At 41.2% G+C, this 25,428-nt stretch overlaps 1 protein-coding gene across 1 annotated transcript in view; it reads left to right on the top strand.

Annotated features, from left to right (window-relative positions):
* The window catches only part of SLIT3 (slit guidance ligand 3), a 796,928-nt gene extending 774,811 nt beyond the window's left edge, over positions 1-22,117 (top strand). The window contains exons 33-36 of the mRNA XM_077823869.1: positions 16,025-16,179; positions 17,390-17,675; positions 20,046-20,254; positions 21,856-22,117. Of these exons, the coding sequence (XP_077679995.1) occupies positions 16,025-16,179; positions 17,390-17,675; positions 20,046-20,254; positions 21,856-22,094 (889 nt within the window). The 3' untranslated portion in view covers positions 22,095-22,117. The remainder of the gene's footprint in view (positions 1-16,024; positions 16,180-17,389; positions 17,676-20,045; positions 20,255-21,855) is intronic.
* Positions 22,118-25,428: the final 3,311 nt, after the last annotated feature.

Raw genomic sequence — 25,428 nt, 5'->3', positions numbered from 1 at the left:
GATTTGTTTAAGTAGAATTGTAATGCAAAGTTAGCTAGGAAAAGACTAATTGGCTGTTCATTCTGGACCTACTTTAAATTTCTCAACTCCTGCATTATGACTTGGATGGAAAAGTCAAAGTTTGAATTAATGTTTTCTTGAGTGTTAGCCATAAAGTCAGGTAGAAGTCAGCAAATATCCATTGTATGAGATTATACAAAGTATATTGCCATTTATCACCAAGTTGTAAGGAGATGTAAGTTAATGTATGAAAAACTCTACATTAATATTGGCCTTTAAGAGAACACCCTACTGTCCTATTATGGGTGAGGATCACTTTTGAATTGCAAATTAAAGACAACCTGAACCTTATGACAAACATTTTACAAAAGATCCACTCTGTACAGAGGCATTGCAATTCATTTCTTCCTCTTATCACTTTAATTATTGCTGAGGATATACGTAGGAAAACAAAATTCTGTTTTGTGAGCATTCTAATTTTTAAACCAGATTGCACCAATAAGATAGTCTGTATAACATACTCCATAGACTTTTCACCCAGTAATTTCTGCAGTGGGGAGAATTACTCTTCCCTACTATATTACTGAACACTATTGAACCCAATAATGAGTGGTTAAGATAGAACATATCTTTTAGAAGGATAACCAGTCAGTTGAAAAACTCCAAGTAATGATGAACTTACTACTTCCTCCTACTGAGCTGTTCCAATGGTTAAAACTCCAAATTGGAACGAAGTTGCCACTTTTGATATCCAACTTCAAGCCATTAGATTTACTTCATACATTTGTCTTCTAGAGTAAAGAGCTTCTTAAGTTCAGCTATCTTCTATTTCTGTTATGTTCTTGATCCAGAGTATGACCTTATACTCTGCCTCTTTATTTACACTGATGTAAACTTCAGTGACTTCAATGGAATTTTTCCTTATTTAATGGCTCTGAGTGAGATCAGACTTTGGCCAATGATCTGATAATGTAATGCTCTCCACGGTAACTGACATGTTGCAAACAGACTGTCACGTCAGGTGAAAAATGAGAAGCAGAAGTCAATGATCTCCTAAGAAACATAGAATGTATTTTCATGAAAATTTCCTGGCAGCAATAAAAATGTAGAAATGTAAGTTATTATTATTAATTCTGCTTACCAGATTGGCTGTTTCTCTTTCAGTGTCAATCCCAAATAATGTCAGAGTTCTTTAAAAAATTTAGAAGAATGTTCAGCTACTATCTACTGCATAAAATACAGACATTATATAAAATGCAATAAAATAGTCTACAAAAAAAATTAGTGATCTGATTAGTATGTGTATAGGAAGAATGGCTGTTCTTATAGTTAAAGCACAAGACCTGAAGTCAGGATAGTTGAGGCTATTTTTTTTTCCCTTGGTTCTGCCACATGCTTTCTATGTGACCTTGCGAAGGACACAGGTGTAAATCCTGTTCATGGTACATGCCTCAAGTAACTCGGCTGGATGCAGGGGATCTCTCAGAGGATTTCTTCCTCCACAAGGCTGCAGAACAGAAATGGATTTTCTCATGCCCAGAGAAGGGCCCTCAAAGTGCTCAAGCGTTAGTCTGTGCCTGCTGCTGAACCTGTTTACAGAGTGCAATGGTTGATGGGTCAGAAGAGCATGAGGTCCACCAGATCTCAACCATCTATCCCTATCCACTTTCAGTCATACTCCAAAGCTTGTGATAGGTAACTGTCAACCCCTGCAGAGCTGGGTTCTGTACTATACAGCAAATCCTTCCTCAAGCAGTGGAACTGCAGTAGTTCCCCTGTATGTAGAAGCCGCCACACCCACAGCAGGCAGGAAAAAGGAGACAGGATGTTCCCTTTATATCTCTGTACCTACAGCTGTTCATCAGTAAAGGGTAATATGACTTCCCTGCCCCCAAGAGAGTTGAGCCTTACTTCTTTAATGTATTGAGCTCCATGTAAGGAAAGTACTATAGGAGTGCAAAAGCATTAATCATCATTAGAATAATTATTAGAATTTGTCAAATACAATATTCACCAGAAGTCTGATTGCAGAAACTGACTGTCTGTATGACTGGTCCTTTTTATTCCAATACCTTTATCCCCTGCAGCTTTTGCTGTGTTGATCGCCACTGGGATCTCTATTTGATGCGGCTGAACGGTCTCCAAATAGACCATTTTCAGAGATTTCCATGAGACATCAGCAGGTCCTTAACAGTTATGAGTATTTGCAATTCATTTTGTTCTCTCTACCGCACTTTCATTTTTTTCAGGTCCCCCTTAGAGATTTTGCATCAAATATAATGAAAGCAACTGGCATTAATCTCTGACCTGCACAGTAAATGTTGTAAAATTCAAATGTACTTATACATCTTGCATGGGCCAAGGCAAAGGATAGATGAATTCAGGCTTAGGAATGAAATACTTGATTTTGTGTTATTCAGGAACAGTCTGCTTCTGAATGCTTTGCGGGTATAGTTTCATTCTTCAGAATTCATTTGGATTTATATAGGCAAAATCCTGTTGGCGTTAATGGATGTTTTATATGTCATTCCCTCAAGTATCTCGGATGAGAATATATGTTTAAATGATATTGGGGTTTTTTTACATCTTAGCTATACTCAACACACAATAACGGAGAGCCTAGAAACAATATTAACATCTAGAAACCAAATCCAGATGATCCATGTTAATGTTTTATAGGTTTTATTTCCAACCTCCGTTAAACCAGTACCATTGACTTTATAACAACAATATCTATCTCTTAAAAAGCACTTTACATCAGTAGCTCTCCAAACACATTACAAAGAAGGTCAGTATCACTATTCTAAGTTGTAAGTTAGCAGTAGGCACACTCTAGTTTGTAAATTGCTCCACAATATTGTGTCATGGTTTTGTAAAAAGGAGAAAACTACAACACCCTATGCAGCTTCCATACAATAAAACTGCTTCTAAGCAGCGGACAAGAGTCAAAATGTAATGGGCTTTGCAGGGCCTTCTACTGTACATGAATCAGTTCAGCAGTATTGGTCAAAAGAAGAATTAAGAGGTGGTGTGTATATAGGGACTTAATAAATAAAGCAAATGGAAGTGGATGTTGTAATAGGCTGAATCAATGGTGGGTGGGTAGGTAGGGTTACATCCTGAGGGATGCTGAGTACCTGTAACTCTGTTGACTATAGTGGCAGTTCCAGGGTTTCTACTTTCCAGGATCAGGTCCTTAAATCCTTATCCAATGAGAAGAAAATGATTGTAAATCAGGATATCACTATTTCCTTTTATTTCTGTAGCATTCTGCCTGATATTGTGGAGGTTTAAATGTGAACAGAAATTGCTAGTAAAGATTCCATTTGGGTGTGTTGGAGGTTACTTGTCACCTGTTCCTTGTATTGAGTGGCTGGGATGAGCTGGGATAAATTCAGTGCAAGTTTTCAGTTAGGAACTGCATGGCCACAGCAGGTGTAATTGTTAAATGATAAGACTGTCCTCCACCCCAGCAGGTAATGGATTCAGTCTATCAACAATATATCATTGCCTCCTTTATGAGAAGTTGACATTTAAAATATGACAGAGCAGAGCAAAGTTTTCTGACACCCAGTGAGCACAAGTAAAAGCAAACTGATACTAGACCAGCTTTCACGGGGTAGTTCTGTTTCTGCATGTTGGAACCATGGTCTCATGCTGAAATCCACTTCCAGTGAATATGTGAGAGAGATATGCAAACCCAAGCCAGTTGTTTTCTAAATGTCCTAAAAGATCATTGGTCCACAATAAAATGTTCTGTTGTCAACAATGGCCAATACTAGATACTTCAGAGGAAGGTGCAAGGACCCCCATCATGCAATATTATGGAATAAAACTGCTTATCGGGAAAATAACTTTCTAAGCTCTCCACCCACTAGTACAGGGGTGGGCAAACTATGGCCCGCAGGCCACATCCAGCCCCCGGGACCGTCCTGCCCGGCCACTGAGGTCCTGGCTGGGGAGGCTAGTCCCCGACCCCCACTCCACCATCTGCCCTCTCCTGCAGCCTTAGTGCACCGCGTGTGCAGTGCAGCTTGCGCCCACCCACCTCCCAGGCTTTCAAATAAGTCTGTCCCGCTGCTCTGAGTGGCCTGGTAAGGGGACAGGTGGGGAGGGCAGAAGGTCCCGGGGGGCAGTCAGGGGACAGAGGGCGGTAGGATGGGGCAGAGGTTTGGGGGGTGGGGCGGTCAGGAGACAGGGAACAGGAGGGGTTGGATACGGTTTGGGGGGGACAGGGAGCAGGGGGTTGGATAGGGGGTGGAGTCCTGGACGGGCAGTTAGGGACAGGGGTTCTGGAAGGGGGAGGGGATGGATGGGTCGGGAGTCCCAGGGGGCCTCTCAGGGGGCAGGGGTGTGGATAGGGGTCGAGGCAGTCAGGGGACAGGGAGCAGGGGGGTTGGATAGGGTGTGGGGTCCCGGAGGGGGGTTAGGGGTGGGGAGTCCCGGGAAGGGGTGGTCAGGGGACAAGGAGCGGGGGGGTGGATGGGTCGGGGGTTCTGAGGGGGGCAGTCAGGGGGCAGATGGGGCGGGCTGTTTGGGGAGGCACAGCCTTCCCTACCCGGCCCTCCATACTGTTTCGCAACCCCAATGTGGCCCTCGGGCCAAAAAGTTTGCCCACCCCTGCACTAGTAGATGGTTTACACCCAAAGAAGCTACTGATGTAAAGTGCCCAAAGCATAAGAGTGTTCTAGAATTCTTTGTTGAGTTATTTCAATAAATGTATCTGGTGCAGAAGTTAGGCTTGCTCCTTTATAACTCCCAGGATCATCCTACTGCCTTTTTAGCAGGTAGGTAAGACATTTGCTACTCTCCAGGTTTCCAAACAGGAGTGGAGTTTGTTTATTTTCAGGGCAGGGAAAGCACGTACTTATGAATACACTGCCACCAGAAAATAAAGTGGAAAGTATTTCATTTCCTGTCTACATATATCAGGTTTCTAACTAGACCCTAGTTCTCTTTCTTAGTGCCTAGTTTCCAATTTCAGCTGAACAATTTCATTCGCTCCCAGTCATTCAAGCTGGAAGCATTTTTAATTACCTTCAGCAGAAGCAGTGGTCACTGTCACCAGCAACTGCTAGTGAATGGTGTGTACCAACACATTTTCAAAAGCATAAAAGAAGGACCATTGTTGGGGGGGTGGGGTTTAAGCACTCCTTATCCTAGAATGGACCCCGAAGATACTTGCTACACTTTCTTGTCAGAAGAGACAAAGAATTTATGTCATACTGAATGCTGAAGCCAACATTGCTTTCAGTGGTGATTTGACACGTGGTCTAAAAATTAAACCCAGCAGCCATGTTTTGTTGTGAGGCATGAATGTGCAGGTCAAGCTTTCCCTCTGCTTGGTGGCTTCATTCTTGTGAGTGATACAGGTACCTCAATGTAAAATAATTCTATTCTCTGACCAGTTAGGATCCTTGCATTCAGTACTTGTCTTCTACAAGTCACTTGTCTTAGAGCTACAAGTCATTCAGGGCTGGTCTTCACTACCGCAGTAAATCGAGCTAACTTACGCAACTTCAGTTACGTGAATAGTTAGATCCACTTACCACAGTGGCTACACTATGCTGTGTTGATGGGAGAGCGTCTCCCATCAACTTCCCTTACGCCTCTCGGGGAGGTGGAGTACACAAATTGATGGGAGAGTGCTCTCCCATCGATTTAGGATGTCTTCACCAGACCCGCTAAATTGACACTTGCTGCATTGATATCAGTAGTGTCGATCTACTGGGTAGTGTAGACATGCCCTCAGACTTTGCCAGTCCTTCTCTGATGTCTGCAGTCATCCATATTTTCTCAGGGTAATATATGGGATTCTCATGAATCCTGACATCATTTCTGGATTGATAGAAGTCTATGTCATGAAACTGTTTTTACCCAAGGCATGATATCATGATGTTGCCAGGCAAAGAGCCACTTCATTGCAATGTGCTGACAGCAACATCATGACACATTCGTCCGAACTTTGACACACACTTGTTCTGTGCTATGGGATTAACTTGGAAAAGCAACAGCCCCATGATCTGATATCCAATAAGGCTGTCAAGCGATTAAAAAATAAATCATGATTAATCGCATGATTTTTAAAATTGCAGTTAATCGCTTGATTAATTGCATTGTTAAACAATAATGGAATGCCATTTATTTAAATATTTTTTGAATGTTTTCTACATTTTCAAATATATTGTTTTCAATTACAACACAGAATACAAAGTGTATGGTGCTCACTTCATATTTATTTTTGATTACAAGTATTTACACTGTACAAAACAAAAGAAATAGTATTTTTCAATTCACCTCATACAAGTACTGTAGTACAATCTCTTTATCATGAAAGTTGAACTTACAAATGTACAATTATGTACAAAAAATAACTGCACTGTAAAATAAAACAATGTAAAACTTTAGAGCCTATAAGTCCACTCGGTCCTACTTCTTGTTCAGCCAATCGCTCAGACAAACAAACTTGGTTACAATTTGCAGGAGATAATTCTGCCTGCTTCTTGTTTACAATGTCACCTGAACGTGAGAACAGACATTTGCGTGGCACATTGTAGCTGGCGTCGCAAGATATTTATGTGCCAGATGTGCTAAAGATTCATACGTCCCTTCAACTTCAACCACCATTACAGAGGACATGTGTCCATGCTGATGATGGGCTCTGCTCGATAACAGTCCAAAGCAGAGTGGACCAATGCATGTTCATTTTCATCATATGAGTCAGATGCCACCAGCAGAAGGTTGATTTTCTTTTTTGGTGGTTCAGGTTCTGTAGTTTCCACATCTGAGTGTTGCTCTTTTAAGACTTCTGAAAGCATGCTCCACGCCTCTTGCCTCTTAGATTTTGGAAGGTACTTCTGATTCTTAAACCTTGGGTCGAGTGCTGTAGCTATTTTTAGAAATCTCATATTGGTATCTTCTTTGCATTTTGTCAAATCTGCTGTGAAAGTGTTCTTAAAATGAACATGTGCTGGGTCATCATCCGAGACTGCTAGAACATGAAATATATGGCAGAATGGAGGTAAAACAGAGCTGAAGACATACAGTTCTCCCTCAAGGAGTTCAGTCACAAATTTAATTAACACGTTATTTTTTAACGAGCATCATCAGCATGGAAGCATATTCTCTGAAATGGGGGCCGAAGCATGAAGGGGCACATGAATGTTTAGCATATCTGGCACATAAATACCTTGCAACGGCAGCTACAAAAGTGGCATGCGAACGCCTGTTCTCACTTTCAGGTGACATTGTAAATAAGAAGCAGGCAGCAGCATCTCCTGTAAATGTAAACAAACTTGTTTGTCTTAGCGATTGGCTGAACAAGAAGAAGGACTGCGTGGACTTGTAGGTTCTAAAGTTTTACGTTGTTTTGTTTTTGAGTGCAAAAAAATCTACATTTGTAAGTTGCTACTTTCACAATAAAGAGATTGCACTACAGTACTTCTATGAGGTGAATTGAAAAATACTATTTCTTTTGTTTATAATTTTTACAGTGCAAATATTTGTAATAAAAATAATAATATAAAGTGAGCATTCTACACTTTGTATTCTATGTTGTAATAGAAATAAATATATTTAAAATGTAGAAAAACATCCAAAAATATTTAATAAATTTTAATTGGTATTCTATTGTTTATCATGATTATTATTTTTAATCACAATTAATTTTTTGAGTTAATCATGTGAGTTAACTGTGATTAATTGACAGCCATAATATCCAGGATCAATCTCTGACTTGAAAAATAAATTCAGATTGACTTGGATCTGAACACTGCCATTACTCCTGATGTTTCAACCGGTTTTCCATCCAGGACATAAATATCCACTTGGGGGAGGCACCTGAGGGGTGATGCAGAGATCGATGTTGGGTCTAGTCTTGCTAACATCTATAGGGCATCTATGGGGCATATCCTTGGCTGGAGTAAAATGTCATAGCTCCATTGACGTGAAAGCAGGGACAGTTTACACCAGATGAGGATCTTTCCTGTATTAATAATCTGGGAGAGGGGGGTCAAGAGCATGTTCATTACATTTTGCAATGGCATAAAAAGTCTGTTTTTTCTCTCCAAATGTTTGTAGCATTATAGCTTTCATTGCTGGCAGGTGTGCTGCCGGGATCAAATTATGAGTGGAGATTGGATATGCACAGCTTGGCCAAATGATCATTAAGGGAGATACATACCATAATCAGCTGTAAGCATATGAAGGTTATAAACACCAAGGAGAGAGGGGAATTGTTTAGGGTGGTCCAAGGAGCTGTAACTGGGCAAAATGGGATAAAAAAAGCAAAGGGAAACTGAGACGTCAGTGGTGAGATCTGATAGGCTGTGGAACTGACTCAAAGCCTTGACACTAGAGTCATTTCAAACTGGAGTGAACACAACAACACAAAATATTCTGTGGGGAATAATCCTGCACTGGCCGAGGGGCTGGCTATAAGTAATTTGATAGGTTTTTTGCACTTATATTTCTCTGATCCTGAGTTTCATTCACATAAATTTTCATGTATAATATAAATTTTAATTTGGCTTCAGATAATGTTAGTACTACAGGTGACAGAACTACAAATGCTACTCTAATTCATTCGTTTTGCTTTTATTGCCGTGAGGAACTTCAAAGTTTATTTTAGCTCAGGGGCTAATTTAAATTATAATTGGAATTAAGAATGGGCGAGAACTGCAAGTAAAACTCAGCAGAGGTACAAAGCTGTCAGAGATGGAGCTCCCTGTTCCTGCCCCGCCATACCTCATTGCAGACCCCAAATGATATTTCTTCACCTTGGCACACCTCTTCCAGAATTTGTCTTGCTCTGCTGTGAGATTATTAGATTCTATTGAAGAGTGAAAAGAAAAGGAGGACTTGTGGCACCTTAGAGACTAACCAATTTATTTGAGCATGAGCTTTCGTGAGCTACAGCTCACTTCATCGGATGCATACGGTTTCACGTGGCTTTCTTTTGTTCTGCACTTTAACGATTCCCTCACTTTAGACTTTTCCATTGCTTCACCCCCGCAGTCACTCACAGCTTCACTTTTGCATAGTGCTGTAGTCTAAATGAGGCATGGAGTTGTTTAAATGGAAGATCTGGAAATGTGGAGACTTCTGCTAATGAATACATACCCTAATTTGCATCATTAGTGGCTATGTATTACCTCATTTACGTGTTTTGTATTTTTAGTAAAAGCTGTTTTTATTTCTTACCTCTATTCTATCTCCTGCACAGTATCAGTTGCTCTGCTACAGCCAAAGGCACTTAAATAATCCTGTTACAAAATTAACTTAAATGCTGGGGTGTGGTTGAAAAAGTATTTTTATTTGCTGACAAAATTGTGGTGGTTCCTCTCTCAACCTCTGACAGCCACTGAGGAGTGGGGCGTGAGGGGCTCAGACAGCAGAGTGTGGGGGAGAGAGGAAATATAGAAGGGAGGAAATTCTTTTTACATGGCTTTTATTTCAGTGCATTTTCCTGTTATCATTTAACTAACAAAATTCTTCACCATACTCCGTTGGCTTGTATGTTGTATCCCATCCCCTTCATCTGTTTCTGGTTTTGAGCATACGTTCTTCAGGGCTGTCTTTTGTTTGTAAAGTGTCCAGCACAATCGGGCCCTGGGTTTGAGCACCATCGTCATATAAGTGATTACTTCTAGCAATGTCCCACAGAGCCTCAGTCAGGCTCCTGGGACTTTCAAAGGGAGTCACTTTTGTCTGTCTGTCTCTGGGGTTTCTGTATCAGACAGACAAGAGCAACTTCTGGCAAGCATAGAGGCCACCTCCAGGCCCTGCTATGCTATCGCTGCCATCAGCACAACTCACGCTCTGAAAGCCACCAGCCTCACATACAGAGGGAGTCAAAGGTGCTATACCCAGATATGTATATGAACACTGCCATTACTCCTGACGTTTCAACCAGTTTTCCATCCAAGACAAAATATCCACTTGGAGGAGTCATCAAAAGGTAATGCAGCAATTGGTGTTGGACCTAGCTTTGCTCATATCTGTGGAGCAGATCCTTGGCTGGAGTAAATTGTCATAGCTCTGAGGTCGGAAATGGTGGTGAGGTTCTCTACTAGTCTGTATGGTCTCAGGTAGATTGATTCAGCCATAGGTTCAACCTTGCTGAGACCATAGAGACTAGGAGTATGTGGGAGTAGGTTTCCCACAAAATTCAAGCACCCAAACAAGCACCCAGGACAGGATACCTGAAAGCAGGAATCTTCCAAGGAAAATGGGAGAGTTAGCAGATCTGAAGGAACATCACAACCCATAGCTATAAAACTTGAAGATGTGATTTGTCAGATCTGATAAGCTAAACAGAGCCAGGACCAATAAGTAACTGGAGAGGAGACCTCCTACTAATATCTAGATGCAGGGTGAAGTGGTGGTGGTGATTCTGTAGGTGCCACTCTTTTCTTTACATCAGTGCTGAACTAATGCCTCTGCCTGGTGTGCAAGGGTACTGCACTGTTGGAAGAAAACTAGTAAAACCAAGAACCACAGCTCTTGGACTGTTAGTGCTCCCATGGCACTTTTGGCAAGAGTAAGGTTGCATCTAGGTCATTACTGTCTCATAGACTCAGAGACTTTAAAGCCAGAAGGGACCATCGTGATCATATAGAACCTCACCCACCCACTGCTGTAATAGAACCATAACCTCTGACTGACTGATGTCCTCAGAACATTATTTAAAGACTTTGCCTAATGAATTCTCCCCTGCAGTTTCAATGGGATAATTTCTCACTTCCTCTTCTACTCTGTTGCTTGATATGCCTATGTGCAAAGAGCTAGAAATGGCTGCATTTAGATGGTAGGTGAAATGGTTCCTCCATGTAATGTTTGTAAAATGCTTCAGGGTAAAGGTATTGTATAAATCTTAATTACTGTAGTAAAAATCAGTGAACTGTCAGTGACCAACATGGGGTCCTTTACAGACTGTTTGTAACAGTTGGTGCAGCAATTCCCACATTTTGGATATAAAACTGGTGTGTAGGCTCTTTTTACTGTTTACTTTTGGACAAGTTGTTCTGTAAAATCAAATTCATGGCAACCCTTGCTCATCCTTCAGATGTTTACATTTAAAATATTTCCTTCCTTTATTTAATAAGTATCTATTATAAACTTAGGCTATTCTATCATAAAGGCCCACAATATTGTAATTGTTCCATTGGAAGCTGCCCAAGATGAAAAGTTCAGGACTGGTTTTTAATCAGCTGGAAAATCTCAAGAGCTAGCACTTGGTTTTTTACTCCAAAACCAGCTTGGTTTTTTACTCCAAAACCAGAGTTGGTTCTGATCCAGCTCGTGTTTTACCCTGACTCAACTCCCTCCACATTTGTTCAGATAAGTAATTATGGTTTAATCACGTATCACAAAAGCATTTGCAAAAAGGGACAAACTGTGTAATCTCAGCCAGCAGGTGTGTAACTTTACAAAAGCTTATTTTAGTCAATAAATTCTAACAAGCCAAAACAAACCCTCAGCTCCATCCTCTAATGTTTTAATTTTTGTAGCTGTGTATCCTGACTTCATAACCTAATGCAACATTCATTTGTGTATCAAGCTGTTAACATTCTGGTGTGGAGTGAGGATTTGGAAGAATAATATCGATGGATGGTTTCTCAAACTTGACAATCCTTTCTGTGATGTTGCATCTCCATCTAGTGGTAGACTTTTAGAGTACATTGTGCATCACAGTGAACATAAACAACGAGGAGTCCTTGTGGCACCTTAGGGACTAACAGATTTATTTGGGCATAAGCTTCCGTGGGCTAGAACCCAGAACCCACTTCATCAGATGTACATCTTATGAAGTGGGTTCTAGCCCACGGAAGCTTATGCCCAAATAAATTTCTCAGTCTCTAAGGTGCCACAAGGACTCCTCGTTGTTTTTGCTGATACAGACTAACACGACTACCACTCTGAAACCTGTCACAGTGAACATAGCTGCCTTTTCTGAGTTCTTGCCTCTGGGCATTGCAGATGCATAAAATGGTTACACCTTACTGTTTCTATCTTAACTCTACCGCTCATGTTTGTCGCATCATTGCCAGTGTCAACATGGCAGGTTTAAAAGCTAAAGTGCCTCTGGCACTGTAGCTTTGTAGAATGAAAATACCAATAAAAGGCAACAAATCCCTGACTCAGATAGGTAGTTATATACTGAGGGCTGTTTCAGGTGGATAAGCTGTAAAACCACCGGATCACCAAAAAGAATTCAATTAGCATTTTAATAAAAATCTCACAGAGAGCCGGGTCGGGAAGAAGCCCCTTGAAAAAAGTAGAGCACAGCAAGTTTATGCTGAGCCCAGTTACAATGCACTGTTCAGCATCTGTGGCTTTCTTCCCTTTATCTCTCGCCAAGCCACTGTCTCCAACTGTCTCAGACGATTGCTGAGTCTCCTAGAGGCCGAATGGCACACTAAGCTGTAAGGAAGAATTCACGTAGCACTTCCCCCTCACCCTTACTCTGTGTGTGTCTCTCTCAGAATCTAAAGCTTTTTAAAAGTCTCTTCTGTCAACAGCAACAACAACAAATGCTTTGATTTATCCACTATCTCAGTTTTCTCTGAGCCCCTTTTCCTTTGGGTGTAAGCATTTGGCCCCTTCCTTGAGTATGAGCATTTATTTTAAAAGAAAATGTGTGCTCAGGCTGTTTTGACTTTTTCAGCTTCATAAAACTGAAATGGTTAGCTAGGGCAACAAATGATTTTCTGTTTTGCAAAGTTTGGGAGTGAAATATTTTTCTTTCGTGGGTTAAAGGAGAAAGGTTAGAATTTGACAACAAACACTTACAGCTTCAGAATGGCACCAGAGAAGCCCTCCCTACCTCTAGTTCCCCACTGTAGTTAAAATGTTAGCTCTGAGTACACTAAAAATAGTGAAGAATTAGGAGTTGAAGCTTAGACGCCATCAATGGGACACATGGGCCTCCATTTGCCTGTTAATCAAAACACTTAAGACCTAATCTGGAAAACCATATGCTGTGGAGGAGTTAATGATTAATGTCTGTGAAGTCCTGGCCCAAATAAGAACTAGCACTGCCAAATGTGATAATGTTGTCCTCTGCACATAGTCGCAACTTGGGCTTCTTCAGATAAGAATGTGGTCTTGTTTCATCTTCAGAGATCAATCCTACTAGGACAGGGGTTGCTTGTTAAACAGCTATTCATCCTTGCTCCTCAACGCACATGCTTCAGAGCAAATATTTTTGCCTATTCTTCTTCCTTTCTCATTGACTTATCTACAGAGCTTAACAATTAAAAATATGCCTTTGCATTTGTATAACATCTTTGCTCTGAGAATCTCAAAATGCTTATAAATATGAATTAAGCCTCAGAATACTCCTGTGAGGTTGTTATGGGATATATAGGGGTCATTTAATCCACCACTGAAACACAGCCATCTCCTCAGTGGAATTTGGCAGATATTAGATAGCACACAAGAACATCTAAGCAGCATTTTATAGCAATATGTCAACACCACTCTGTCCAACTGACACTGCAGAGGGAATTTCAATTGGTAAAATATGACCAGATGGAATTTGTCCAAGAAACTGGTTTAATCTGTTCTATCAAATCTTTCAGGAATGCAGCTAAATAAGTTTTAGCCCTCTGTGTGGTGTGAGGTCTCTTTTCCCTAAGGAATACTTCTAGGTCTCAGAGAGAACTACAGCAGCACCAAGTGTAAACTACCAGTACCTGCCTCCCCAGAGTCCTCTCTCCATCCTAAGAATGTACAGCAAGGACTCACTGGAAATGCAAGTTCACAGAGTTCCATAAGCATCATTTTTGTGGGAATTGTTCTGCAGAAGAAGTACTTTTACAACATTTTAACATGAATCCACTGCATGTCTATCTGGTTTCTTATATGGTGCCATAGTATCTACGCACCTCATACTTCCATAAAATTTCACATGACCTTTAAAAACCACAAGTGCTCATGTCCTCTTTCATCCGGAAGGCCTTCCCAGTACAAGACCTCCAACACTGTGTTGGGGCATTGGTTCAGTCCTTTCTCAGAGGGTTACCTACTGAGTCAGCAATACCACTTCTCTGTGTGCCCTGGTGTTCTTCAGAAGTCTCCATATTGGTGGCTTCTGCCTAATCCTGCTTGCATATGATCAGTTGTACCAGGTCTATTGTAGCTGTTGTAGAATTGTAACTATTCCATGAACAAGTCAATTTTGGTCATTTCCTCCTTTGGGCAGAGGTGAAAGTAAGCCGGTACGCCCTGGTATGGCATACCGGCAAGAGCCAGTGCACCGTACTGGGGCAGCCTGGCTTCCCTAGGGGTCAATTTGAAGGGCTTGGGGCTCCCAGCAGTGACTGGAGCCCCAGGCCCTTTAAATTGCCTCCAGAGCCCCGCTGCTGGAGCCCTGGGGTAGCGGCTGCGGGGCTCCGGTGGCTATTAAAAGGGCCTGGGGCTCCCCTGCCTCTGCCGCCCCGGTCCTTTAAATAGCCGCCGGAGCCCCGCCGCTTCCCCAGGGATCCGGTGGCTAATTAAAGGACGAGGCAGTAGAAGCAGGGGAGCCCCGAGCCCTTTAAATAGCCCCCGGAGTCCTGGGCTGCTGCTGCTACCCCGGAGCGGTGGGGGAGGAGGAGAAAGATGGGGGGCACTTACCTTACAGGGTGGGCTGGGGCTGGCTCTGACCTCCTCAGTCCTGCCCCTTCTGCCCTAGGCCCCGCCCATTCCAGGGGCCAGAGCTGGCCCCAGCATACCTGTAAGTCACTCGACTTACTTTCACCCCTGCCTTTGGGTATCTTGTTTCTAAATGTCTCGTCTTAAAGGCCAAAATTTCCATAGACATCAGTGACTCAGGGTTGGCCCCTAGATACTTTTAACTTAATCAGCTATATGAAGCTGGGCATATGTTCCAGTTGACTGAGAATAAATGAGTTGATGCACTTCTATTCATCTGTCAGCGTGTTTTGTCCAGCAACTCCAAATTAGTTTTCTAGACTAAGCAACATCTTGGAATTCTTCTTTTCCACACAACATCTTTTTGCCCCCATGCTTTCCTGGCAGAACCACCACACAACTGGGGAGTCTATTCAGGAGAGGCCTGGCACTGGACAGGGCTTGCAGCAGATCAAGAATGATATTCATTGGCAAAGCTGAGTGCATGGGTAGCTTACGTAGCACATTATTTAACACCTGCTGTAGCCATTGCTATTAAGTATCTCATTATGTATTAAAGTTCACATGTGTACAATGAAGAGAGACTATAATGTTTCGTTAAATTTGCATCAGTGGAAAAATCTGTTCACTTCCATCACTATGAGTGCACTTTGAAAAACCCACTCATTTGTCAAAGAGCAGTTAATCCCTTCTGTATCCATTGCATCCCTCTTCTACCTACCTCTCTTTTCTCTGCACTTTGGGGTAGAATGAAATTTTCATATTGTTTCATGGCACTGCAGTTTGCAATTTACAGGGCTGAGAGTTTAAGTTGCTCTAAGGATTAAATTTATTCCAGTGTATTGAGTGGGCTAGAGTTCAGAAAAGCTTAGGTGCACAATTGTGCTCCTAATTTCTGTGTAATTGCTCTGATTGCATGTGAAGAACAGGTAATTTTGTGTGTTGTACAAGTGATCCAAACTGACATTTAGCATGTGCAATTATTGGAGAGATTGTGTGCCTAACTTATTTGAAACTCTGTTCACATATAAAAATATCTGTAGGTGTAGAACAACAAATATGGAGTTCATTTTCATGTCATGTTAATTGATTATTCCCACAAATTGTTTCTAATCTTCCCAACCTCCCCAATAACTAACAAGTGTCTTAAGAGTTGAATCTGTTTATGTATTGATTACATGAGAGTTGACACAGGTCTGAAGTTGCACCTTTTAAGTTCTTTACCCTTAGCAAAGTGCTTATTATAAAAAAGACAACTGATCACAAAGCAGCCAACAGTATGCCATTTTCTTTCCAAGGATAGAAGCGGGTGATTGCCTGTAACAGAAGCAAGAAAGTCACAGCTAAGCTCCTTCTGATTCTCTTCCTTCTTTGTTTTCTCCTTTAGTGTGGAAACAATAAATGATGGGCAGTTTCACAGTGTGGAATTGGTTATGCTGAACCAAACACTGAACTTGGTTGTGGATAAAGGAACCCCCAAGAGTCTTGGCAAACTGCAGAAACAACCCACAGTCAGCATCAACACCCCGCTCTATATTGGAGGTATGTTCAGTCACTCTTTGCAAGAATAGCTGAGTCCTCGACAATTTTCCAAAAGTTTCTTCAGCTAATAATACAGCTGGCATCTCCCAGCAGATCATGTTACTGCTATGAAAATGATTTGCCTGGAATAAAGACATTAAGAGATTTAAAAAATAAGACATTCCAGTGTTATGGTCTGACGAGATGTTAATAGCCCCATTAATTCAACAGTCTGTGAAGCCATGAAGGGATGCATGGAGATATTGCAGTGATAGGGATGGCAGAACTTGGATTGGATAGGGAGCATCTCCTCCTCAGCCATGGTTTTTCCAAATTAGCTAGATTAAAACCAAGCACAAATGGCTGCAGGTTTATAATAGATCCCTAAGGGCCATTGGGCCTGATCCAAAAACCATTGACGCTGATGATAAAAATTCCCTTTGGCTTCACTGTGTGCTGGATCAGGCCTTTTGTAAATAATCCCTTTTAATAATCCCTTTTCTACATGGCCGCTGAATTATTATCCTCACAAATCTGAAAACTGGATAATCTTGTTTTGGCCAGAGCTGAACCTTAACAATTGGCTCATATTAAGAATGTCAGAGATTAAAGAGCCTCATGCAGCAGAGATGATCTGGTAACAGAGCTATGAGACCATCTCCCCTGAACCACCCAACATAAATAGTATGTCCTATGAGACCATCTCCCCTGAACCACCCAACATAAATAGTGTGTCCTATGGAAATAAGCATAAAAAGATCATGTAATTAGACTTTTGTAATGCATAAGCATATAATGGGGGAGCATTAAAGTAGTCTTGGCTTCTGACTACTTCCTTCTGCAAGCTCAGTGTCTTCCTAACATAGCTCTGCTAAACATCGCTCCTCTCTAGACATATTGCAAAATTCTGTCCTTTTATAATTGAAAACGTAAACATTTGACTGAAAGCTTTATAAATTCAAAGGACTAATGTGATGTTACTTCCATGAAGACTCTATAAGGATCATGTTTTAAGTGCAATGTAAAACCAAGGATGTGCCCAGTTATACTCACTAAATGTCCCAAGTGTTAATCGTAGTGTCCTGTCCAATATGAATAGCTATTTTCTGCCTGTCTAGATTAGTGTTTATGCAGGGCTTTGGGATGCTCAAAGGGAAGGTGCTAGCCATTATAATTTATTCTAGTATTATTGTGAATGCAAGATAATATTTATATTTTGTTTTATCTGAAGGGATCCCAACATCTACTGGGCTATCTTCATTGCGCCAAGGCACAGATAGGATGTCAAACGGCTTTCATGGATGTATCCATGACGTCCGCATTAATAACGAGCTGCAGGACTTTAAGGATCTACCCCAGCAGTCATTAGGAGTCCTTCCTGGCTGCAAATCCTGTAACATCTGCAAGCATGGCATCTGCCGGTCCATAGAGAAGACAAGCGTTATCTGTGAGTGTCACCCAGGTTGGACAGGCCCACTGTGTGACCAGGAAATTGGAGACCCTTGCCTTAGTAACAAGTAAGGTCATTGGTGCTGATGGGAATGCTTTCTTCAATGAACTGACATTTAACTTTTTATCTTGCAGAGCCAGGCTTCATTTTCAGAGGTGCCGAATACCCACAACTCCCACTGAAGCCATTAGGAGTTCTGAGGTCTCTTCACCTCTGAAAATTTACATCAACCACTTCTTGTTTAGAATGCTGGCAGGCCATAGATCTGTTCTCCAGTTCAGGGGAAGTTGAGGCATTTATATCAAGAGCCACATTTTCAGCAGTGGGTGTGCCTGCCAAAATACACAGCCCCACATTGCATACATAAACCCCACATCAATCACACACATTGCATTTGATCCACTGATTGCATATCATTACGCAGGGATGAGTTTTCTGTAGGGGGATGGTGCACATTTTTTTGATGCATCCACATCCAAAAGAAAGTGCCCATTACAGCATGTGCTGGACGTGATGTTCAGAGTCTAACTCTCCAAAGGCCATAAATGTTGTTCTTAGAACTATGTATTCCAACTTAAACTCGTTCAGAATCCCCCAAAATTCAGCTGTCCTTAGGAGTTCCCTTTGGAGTAGAACATCTGAGGAACAGCCATAGAGTAAGGAATAGTGTATAGTCTCGGGCTTATGAGTGAAGTATTTATAATTCAAAGAAACAAAGTGCACATTCATGTCAGGGCACTGAATAGATACATTAATTTCCTGACAGGAACACAAATAGACAAACCAGCACAGACCAATGGTCTATGTAGCCCTGAGTCTTATCTCAAACAGATGGAAATACTTTTGTATTAGAAGCTACTCCCATGGTAAGCTGTTGGAGAATCTGTGGGAAAGGGATATTGCAAACACATGGTTTTGACAGGCAGAGTGACCCAATCTGTAATTATCCGTGTGACTGATTGCAGTGAACAGGAATTTCACTTGGCACAGCAACCATTTTAAACTAGCTTCTGGGCACAATCCTGCAGGTATTGAGCTCCCTCAATGCTGGAGATCTGAGTATGCCTAGCGCCTCACAGGATTGAAGCCCTTTATGTTGTAAGCCTTAGTAAAACTAGGTAGAGTAAAATAAAAGACAGATCTGGATACATGACCCTAACCCTAAACAATGTTGAAATATTGATTTTATTTTTATTTAAACTAGCCTTTTGTAATTGTATTTCACCAATGAGGATGCACAAGCAGTCCCCTGAGTTTTCAAAATCAGCAAATAGTCAGGATGGCTGGGCAAGGAAAGAAAAAGGGATTTGCAGTTGTTTAAATGGTGAAGGTTTGTTTCACCCTGGGTGTCCAAAAGAGTGGTAGGTGCCATACAGACAGAGACATGATCTCCATACTAAAGAGTGTACAATCTAAGTGGAGACGTGGTAATTCAAAACTGAGGAGGAGACTGGGGGGGGGGTGTAACAAGGGTTACTGATCTACTGATCGAGGAGCAGCAGTTAGTTTAGTGTTGTTGAAAATGCCTTTTTTAAAATAATGTGACTCCACTTAATTACCCTTTTTTTCTGTATCCTGACCTCATTGTTGCTTTTATTATTTCTTGTTTTTTTATTTTTGCCTATTTTGCACACACATAAAACTGGCAAGGGTTAAAATAAACTTTTTTTTTAAATGGAAATAATTTAAAATTCCAGGAGTAAAAATAACAAACGGGGAAAAGTTTATGTAAGCGAGAGCTTTGTATCTATGAAATGTTTGTACTGCTGAATGGCATCCCCAGGCATAAAGATGCTCCCTTTCATCTCCTGCTTCCACAATCTGAGCCTTCATCTACCCACTGAATAGGGGGAATCTATTGCACTTCCTTATCATGCACCACCTCTCCAGAAATACCAAATCCCACTGCAGGACTCTTGAATCATGAAACCATTAAACTAGAACTGAGTCAAGTTTTTCGGAGTAATTTAGCTTCTTTTTTGTCCACAAATTCCACAGACAGATAACAATTTTCCTCGCATTTATTCAACATGTGATGTAATCTGTAGAATAATTTTTCCAAGTACGCTTTGACATGTGGATTGTTCACAAGCAGTTTCTTTCAAGTATTGATACTCTGAATCTGAGCTATTTTGTTTGGATAAATTGTATTGTTTGATCTGTGATTGAATGAGCCTAACCCTTTCTCAGGTTTCCCATGAGAACATTTCATGATCACTAAGTTCAGAATTTGCTTTCTGTGAATATTATCCAATATTCACTTGCAGTTTCTGCCAGCATGCCTGGCACTGAACTTCTTTGCTTTAGAATATTGGCCAGAAATTGAATGGGAGCTAACACATCCAAAGTAAACATTCCTGGAAAAATTGAGGTCTCTTCCTGCCCTAATTCAAACCCCACAAGCATAAGCCAGCTCTAAACTTTTCTTCTTTCTCAGGTGTATCCATGGTAAATGCATGGCTGTCAACTTTGTTTACACATGTAAGTGCTCAGAGGGTTATATGGGCATATACTGCGACAGGAAGAATGACTCCTCAAATCCCTGCAGAATTATGAAATGCAACCATGGGCAGTGTAAAATTTCAGAACATGGGGAGCCATACTGCGAATGTGACCCTAACTATAGCGGAGAACATTGCGACAAAGGTATGCCTGACTACAGTGCCTGGGATGCTGCTTTGCTGTCATTTCTGTTCACATTTGTCTTCACTCTTCCTCCATTTAACTCTTATTAATGGGACAATGGCCCCTTTGAGCCATTGAAGGAGGAGGAGAGGGAAACCACACAAGAGCTGGCCAGAAGATGTCTGAACACATGGAAAAGGTAGATCTATGGTAATAGCTCTGTTCCTCCTGAATCCTGGAGATTTGTAGCTCTGTGGTTTCTGAGTGGGACATCTGAATGGAGAAGGCTTGGGATGTAGGTGCTTTTCTGTGCATCTTTCCCTTCATACACTATAAGGATTGTCCTCACTGCATTATTAGGGATGAAAATTCCCCCCAGAACACAAACACATCCCCGATGGGGAAGTTCAGAAAGGCAAAGGCAGAATTTCCAGGAAGTAGTGCTCCTTTAGGAACCATGCTGTGTAGGATGATTAATGTGAGTTGCCCTCATTCCTTCCCTCACCTGAGCTGTACAAGTTTGAAATGGAATCTCATGGAGAATTCTTAGCTTTTCCTATATTCCTATTGGTCTTTTGGGGAGGCCAACCCCCCTGTCTGTTCCACACCTGTTTTGCCCCCAAATGAAATGGCCTATTAGAAACTAAGAAAGTTATAACTCCATCTTCTAGTCCTTCCTTTGTTCCCCTGCAAAAGCAACAGTTTGACCCGTAATGTTTTATTTAGGTAGCAGCTTTCATCTGAAAGGATCACAGTCTTTGCCAATTCCATGAATCTGACTGCTGCACAGTGACTGCACAATAGGTTAGGACAGGAAATGTTGCCAAGTATACTTGGGCAAACCCCAGATTATTAAAGTTCATACAGAGTAGGCTGAATGTTGGGTTTGAGAGCCTCCTCTAAAGACCTACACAGAGTAAGCTGCATGGAACTCCATATATCTCATCTGAAAGGATGTAAGGACAGATCAGCCTTACCGAGATTTGTACCTGTGGCTCTAGGGAGCTTAAGTGTTTCAAATGTGAGTCTCATGCCATTAAACCATTCCCATGGCGAATAATGGTCTTACTATTAATATATTTTTTCCATTTTCCATCTAATATGGGGATAATATATACTTTACAGGGTTCTGGAAGCTTAAATAACTATGCTTTGTTAAAGCATCTCCAGTTCTGTTGAAGGCAACAGGCCTGATTCTACACGGCCTTGTATAAATACATACCTGCACAAAGAGAGTTCTAGTCTGTCCCGATAGCATTTTACACCTGGTACAAAGCAGTGGAGAATGGAGACCCAGTGCACTGTTGTTTGCCTTTAATAAAATAAATGTCAGTACATGCACAAGGCTGTTTGGTCGGGAGGGGGTTACAAGATAATTATCACCTTCCCCATCCTTCCTCTCTCTAACGATCTTGGGGTTCATTAAGTAACAAGCCAGTGAATGAGAAAGGAATAAAACTTTAATAATACAAACTGGGGAGCGTCTCTGGTGAACTGCTGTGCACAGCCATGCCTTTAGGGCACATCTCCAAAATCCTACGTTCATAATACTGTCCCTTATGAGCATCTCTAAATTATAATCTTCTACAAACCTATCTCTGCACTCTCCGTTGTCTTAACAGAGAATCTTTGCCAGGGGGAGATTGTCCGAGAAGTGATCCATAAGCAGCATGGCTACAGCTCGTGTGTCACTGCCTCCAAAGTTCCCCAGATGGAATGTCGTGGCAGTTGCAGTAATGGGCAGTGTTGCGTTCCCCTCCGGAGCAAAAGGCGGAAATACATCTTTCAGTGTGTGGATGGATCCTCCTTCATGGAAGAACTGGAGAGGCATGTGGAATGTGGCTGCTCAAAATGCTCATAAGGCATTCTCCAGTCTCTTGCCACTTTAATTGGACCTATTTACTTTCAGCGTGAAGAAGAAGAAGAAGAAGAAAAGAATATTAAGTATATTGTAAAATAAACAAAAAATAGAACTTATTTTTATTATGGAAAGTGAATATTTTCATCTTTTATTATATAAAGTATCACACCATTTCGGGTATATGTATCATATAGTGAGTTATTTTTACCATAAAACTTTTTTAACAGTTGTTAAAAAAATTTAAAATGTTTTGAAAAAATAAAGAAATCATAGCCTAACAAAAGGAGAAATGGGGTAAGTTTATAAGCATGCACGATGGCCAAATGTGAAGATATTTCAAGGACCTGCCACAAAACGATAGATACAGACTGCAAAAAATATTCTCCGAGGTTCTGGTGGGTACAACAGGAAAGCACATTCTCACATCTGACTGCCATCTCTTCTATCTGTGCACCCTGAAAATGTCTCCCTCTCAATTCTTACTCTTGCCTAACAATGCTAGTTTGTGTTTGGTTTCTGTACAGTGGCTCAGCTTGATACTCTTGAATCAGTTCCCCAAAAAGTGCATCGGTCTGACATTGACTCCATTACTTAAATATTATAATAGTGTAATGCATTTTTGTTTTGTATTTTATATTTTTATCTGTTTTCCCAGTATATACTTGAGCGACGGTATCTCTATAGCACAGACAACTCTATCCAAAAGGAAGTGGGGGAGAGAATATGGGAAACACATTTTGGGAAGTTTTTGTCCAAAAAGGCAAAAATAAGTGCTAAGTGACTCCAATTAAGCAACATACTAACTATTTCAACTTACACTTCCTGTGTTATTTCCCAGGTTTATGCCTCACTGCTCTCAGCCTTGAGTTCTTTTTTGTATATGAAATGTGGGGAATACACTACAATGAAGTTTGGCAAACCTAGACACTGCAGCTTTCAAAGTTCATGTATAAATCCATTTTAAAAGAGAGTGAAAATACCCCAAGAACCAGAATTTACCTTGCTAATATATTGTACTTTATTCCTACTTTCATTTATTTCAGCCAAAATTTTACTCCTTGCCACAGTTCCCTATTAATGCACACTCTATGGTAAATGGCCAACATGCTGCTTCTCTACCTGCTACTTCTCAAATTAGTGTAAGTTGCACAATATGCATGTGGAATTCCTATAGGTCTGCTGTCTGTCCCACCTTAAGAGATTTCATCTGTTCTTAAGGAGACTCTTGATATCTCCATATAGTTTTGCTCTCGCTTTTCACTATATAGCTTGACTAATCCACGCTAAAAATGTTTTCACCTGCACTATTGTATATTCTGCATTTGTTCCTCCCGCAGGACTCCCGTTTACTTTAACAGGAGCCGTGTGTGCAGAATGAACTCTGAGTATGCAGCAGAGATCTGTGTAGATCAGTGGTTCTCAAAGACGGTCCACCGCTTGTTCAGGGAAAGCCCCTGGCGCGCCGGACCGGTTTGTTTACCTGCCGCGTCCACAGGTTTGGCCGATCGTGGCTCCCACTGGCCGCAATTCGCCACTCCAGGTCAATGGGGGCTGCAGGAAGCGGCATGGGCCAAGGGACGTACTGGCCGCCCTTCCCGCAGCCCCCATGGGCCTGGAGCAGCAAACTGCAGCCAGTGGGAGCCGCGATTGGCCGAACCTGCAGATGCGGCAGGTAAACAAACCGGTCCGGTGCGCCAGGGGCTTTCTCTGAACAAGCGACAGACCAGCTTGGAGAACCACTGGTGCAGATGACAAATTCTCAGTGTGAATCTGAGAGGTGATATTTTTACCCTTAGTGTGTTGGGGGTTTTGCCAGGGTTACCTGTTAGGGACATTGATTACACTACACAAGCGTTGAAGTATTCTATTACTATGAATTAATTCCTGTCAATTACTGTTCCATTGTTTCCTCAAGTAATTTCTCTTTCTCCCTGTAAGGGTACTGAGTATAGTGGTCCTTTCTTCAATGAGTATGTTTGTGAGAAACAGCTAAGACAGAGCTTATGCCCTGCAGTTTTGGCCTGACCCAATGCCCATTGAAGTCAATGGAAAATATCAGGCCCTTTAAGAGCAGGGGCAGAAAGAGAGGTCATCAGTTTTATAAAAAAAAAAAAAAAAAGTAAATTAGTGCTTTTGCCTGAATGAGGCTTTTTTTAAAAAAAAAAAAAAAAGAGCATGAAACAGATTCCTGTCATAGCCAGTTCAAATTTACATTCCCCTCAGGAAAAAAAAACAGACACTATCGCAGTTACAATGTAAATCTTTGTCCTTTTTTGGAACCAGCAGCCCTAAGATGCTTATAGGCTTTATTCTAATTAAAACCCTTTTTATCCATAACAGTGTAGTCAGCGTTCCCTTTTGTTTCCGAGAGTAATTTGGGCAGGAGGGAAGTGAGTGATGCAATAGAAGTCTTTCAGAATAAATACTAGTACAATAGAGCCTGCAATCAGTGAAACATAAAACAATCACGAGTTAATGTGCCAAAACCTGATTGAAATAGTATAGTTCAGGAGCCAGAAAAAAACAGTTATATATAGCATAGGTTTCATTTCATTTTGAGTGATAATATGTGACGCTAGAAGCAGCTGGAGTTTATAAAGTTTAAAAAAAAAAATCCTCCCTGCCCCCCAATCTGTAGATTCTAAAAATTTGCAAAAGCATCTAACTGCACATGCTTGTATAAACATGGCCCTGGTACAAATCTACTATTATTGATACATTCTTTCTCAGTGCATTTTCATAGATGCAGTTAGCCATCATTTCAGGGAAGAGAAATTAAGACTTGACCAGTGAATCGCACTGCTTCCTCACTCTTAATGTTTTAAAGTCTCATTAGTAAGATGGATAATTGGCTGCCAGTAAACCGCCAAAACATTGTGTGGCATTGCTTTCCCCGAAAACTTAACTGAAATTGTAGCCAATGGTTTCATCCAAACAGCAGCATGACTGAGAGAAAATAATGTTTCCTTCTTTCCCCCACCCCAATCTTCTGACAGGTTTTTAAATTGTGGCTGTTACCAAAGGCAAAAAAGCCATCAACGGCCGCTTAAATGAATCCCAGATTGACGTGTTAACCAAAACTTCACAGCAAAATGATAATAGCTACAGTACAATGGGGCTGGCCCTGTTCTGTAATCACAGTCAAGTGCTGTGACATACAAATAACTCAGAATTCCTATTTTTTAAACCAAAAGAAGCATTTTTTACACATTTCTAGACAGCAGTTGCGTGACAATCACTGCCATGTTTCAGATCAGTGATTTTACTGGCTTAATATGGAAGTAGTTTGTTTGGTTTAATTAAAAAAACTTAATGGTGCCAAAAATATCAGTTT

Source organism: Eretmochelys imbricata, chromosome 8, assembly GCF_965152235.1.
Source record: "Eretmochelys imbricata isolate rEreImb1 chromosome 8, rEreImb1.hap1, whole genome shotgun sequence".
Lineage (NCBI taxonomy): Eukaryota > Metazoa > Chordata > Testudines > Cheloniidae > Eretmochelys > Eretmochelys imbricata.
This window is presented reverse-complemented; position numbering and strand designations above follow the sequence as displayed.